The 2,713-nt window shown below is 32.3% G+C and overlaps 1 protein-coding gene across 1 annotated transcript; it reads right to left on the bottom strand.

Annotated features, from left to right (window-relative positions):
* Positions 1–466: 466 nt before the first annotated feature.
* On the bottom strand, positions 467–2,169 carry LOC143533178 (transcription factor MYB41-like). The gene is made up of 3 exons (XM_077028034.1): positions 1,686–2,169; positions 1,464–1,593; positions 467–1,312 (listed from the first exon to the last, which is right to left on the bottom strand). Exons 1-3 carry the CDS (start codon positions 1,816–1,818, stop codon positions 502–504), a joined length of 1,074 nt encoding a protein of 357 aa, XP_076884149.1. The 5' UTR covers positions 1,819–2,169; the 3' UTR covers positions 467–501.
* Positions 2,170–2,713: the final 544 nt, after the last annotated feature.

Consider the following 2,713-nt stretch of genomic DNA (forward strand, 5'->3'; position numbering starts at 1 on the left):
TAACTAGATGAAAATAACCACTTTGATATATTGTAATAGTGCCATGTGTAGTATATAGTAAATAATAATATTTTGTAAATTATGTGTGGCTTTAATGTCATCGAAGACAGTTTGTATCTTAAGTGAACGTACGTTTGTCATGTGTCAAGATCGCCATGCATATATAGTCAACTCTCGAGATGCAAACATTAGTCTAATTAAGTAATTGTTGTATGAGTTTTTTATTTTTCTTAACCAAATCCATTCTTTATTGGAAATACTAATTATTTTATGTTAACTTAATAAACTATAGTCTTACCACATTTGACAAAGCATCAATCAGAAATTGTTTAAATAAAGGACATGATCATAAATAATGGAAACCTACATTAAAAAATATTATATAAGCGGAAATAATGAACAAAAATAGTAAAATCTAATAATTATGAAGAAATTAAAAAAGTAAAGAACTTTTAGCTTATGATCATGTAGCTGGATCCAAGTTACAATATATTCATAGAATTACATGAAGACATTAGAGTTCAAGATTTCTTGGTATTCATATATGAACAAGTTGCTGCAGTAGCTAATATCTCTTTCATCTTCTGTGCAAATGCTTCCATTGATGTAACTAGTTGAATTCGAGTTTGAGTTCAGAGAAGGTGGACTTGATGAAGATGTCGAAAAGCTCCTTAAATTCGAGGCGAAGTCGAAATCACTTGATGTCAAATTCGACTGAGGATTGATAATGTGTTGTTGGTAGTTATCGTAGTTGTCCATGGCAATAAAGTTATCAAGATTGTCTTGCAAATCATTTACATGGGAAGTTTGTGGGTCAAAACTTGAAAGACTTGAAGTAAGTTGCTCTACATATGGTGGTTGCATGAGTTGTGAAGATTCACTAACATATGGAACACAATTAGGGTTATTTAATGGAGCACAACTATGGGTTTCTTGAATTCGGGTTTGAAGATCTTGATTTTGAAGTTGGGCTAGAGGGTTTTCTTGATTTAGATGAGGATTTCCGAATTGGGTTCCTTGTACATTTTTATGAACTAAGTTCGGGTTTTGATTGTGTTGGGATGAGAGCAGCGAAGCTGCTAGCCTCAATAGTTCGGGACTCACTGATGGTTGAACCCCGAACATGTTTGTGTGAGGCGAGCTATAAAAAGACGAGTTCAAAAGGGATGAGATGTCTAGAAGATCAAGTCGAGGACTGTGAGTGACCGGATCAATTCCCATACGAAGAAGCCTTTTTCTGATATGCGTGTTCCAGTAATTCTTGATTTCGTTATCTGTTCTTCCAGGCAAACGAGCTGCGATAGCAGACCACCTGTCGAAACACCAAACACCAATGATTAGACAACTTGATATTGAAATTTCAAATCTTTAACAAAACCCTTTCCATAAAATAATATTTTGATCAAAACCCATATTTTGAAAATTCATTTAACCGATTAAATATTAACCAAAAGTTGACTTACTTGTTCCCCAAAACACTATGCAATTGAATGATTGTTTCTTCTTCTTCAAAAGAAAACCTTCCTCTTTTAATATCCGGTCTCAGATAATTTGTCCATCTCAACCTGCAACTTTTTCCGCACCTTTGTAACCCTACACACGGTCAAAGAAAATGATAAGTAATCACTAGCTAAAAGTTAATAAATATTTAGGGTTTTTGGTATGCTATGAACTCAAGAACTTACCAGCATTCTTGGGGAGAGTTCTCCAGTTTCCATAACCATTCTTTTGAATGTAATCAACAAGTTTGTGATCTTCTTCGGCGGTCCATGGACCTTTCTTTAAACCATCTTTTTCACAACAAGGTGATCTTCCCATGGTGTTAATTCAGGTTATGTAAAATATGTGATTGTTTCTACAAAGTGTTGTATATATGGAGAGAGAGTACTAGAGATGTGTGTATATATAGAGAGAGAGATATATATGGAGGTCCACAGAAATGGGAATACAGAATACTTGTATATATATACATATATAGAGAAAGATAGGAGCGAAACAAGACAAGAAACAAAGAGGAAGTCAAAGGGATTCGGTGGCCGTCCTGTGTTAATATGCATGGCAACGTGTCCCTTCTTTAAAAGCTATACACATGTACACACGTAAAAGTGTAAAACACGCACTTGGATGTGTATGAATATATGTATAATAAATATATATTTAAGTCAAATGTGTTTTGACCTTCTGGTAAGTTGTGACTTTACATATATATTATGTTGCCAAGTTTCACTTTTCACTTGTGGCGTATAATATTTGCAAATTGCAATTATATTTCTTAAAAGTTTGAGTAAATAAAAAATAATGTGGTATATTGAGGTTTAATTTTTTGTCTTGGTTTTTTCACTAATAACCAAAAACAAAACCGTCCAATGGACCTCTTTTGTTATGTCTAGCTTTTTTTCCATTATATTTTCTCTTTCATTAAAGCACATGTTAAATGGTTGTGTACCCATTTTGTGTATTTTTGTATATATTTATAACACCATAAATCATTATATAAAAAGAAAATGCAAATGATTATAATAACTGAGTAAGAAAAAGAAAAATTGTTTTTGTTAATTTTATATGATAAAATGTTGGTAGATATTAGAACTATCAAACATTCCAAAACATCTTTTTTAATTTCCATAAACTAGTTTTGTTGTAATTATAATGCATTCAAGTTAACTGTCTTTTTAAGCATTCATTAGCCACATTTTATGTTGAAGTGTTGTTA

This window comes from Bidens hawaiensis, unplaced genomic scaffold (assembly GCF_021521415.1).
Source record: "Bidens hawaiensis isolate Kalapana, Puna unplaced genomic scaffold, B.hawaiensis_p1.1 tig00009621_1, whole genome shotgun sequence".
In the NCBI taxonomy this organism is placed as follows: Eukaryota; Viridiplantae; Streptophyta; class Magnoliopsida; order Asterales; family Asteraceae; genus Bidens; species Bidens hawaiensis.

Excerpts from the sequence above, each read along its gene's own strand:
- LOC143533178 (XM_077028034.1), bottom strand. The coding sequence starts at position 1,818 with ATGGGAAGATCACCTTGTTGTGAAAAAGATGGTTTAAAGAAAGGTCCA. Across the intron at positions 1,594-1,685 it reads AACTCTCCCCAAGAATGCTG|GGTTACAAAGGTGCGGAAAA; the intron begins GTAAGTTCTTGA and ends GACCGTGTGTAG. Across the intron at positions 1,313-1,463 it reads CATAGTGTTTTGGGGAACAA|GTGGTCTGCTATCGCAGCTC; the intron begins GTAAGTCAACTT and ends GTGTTTCGACAG.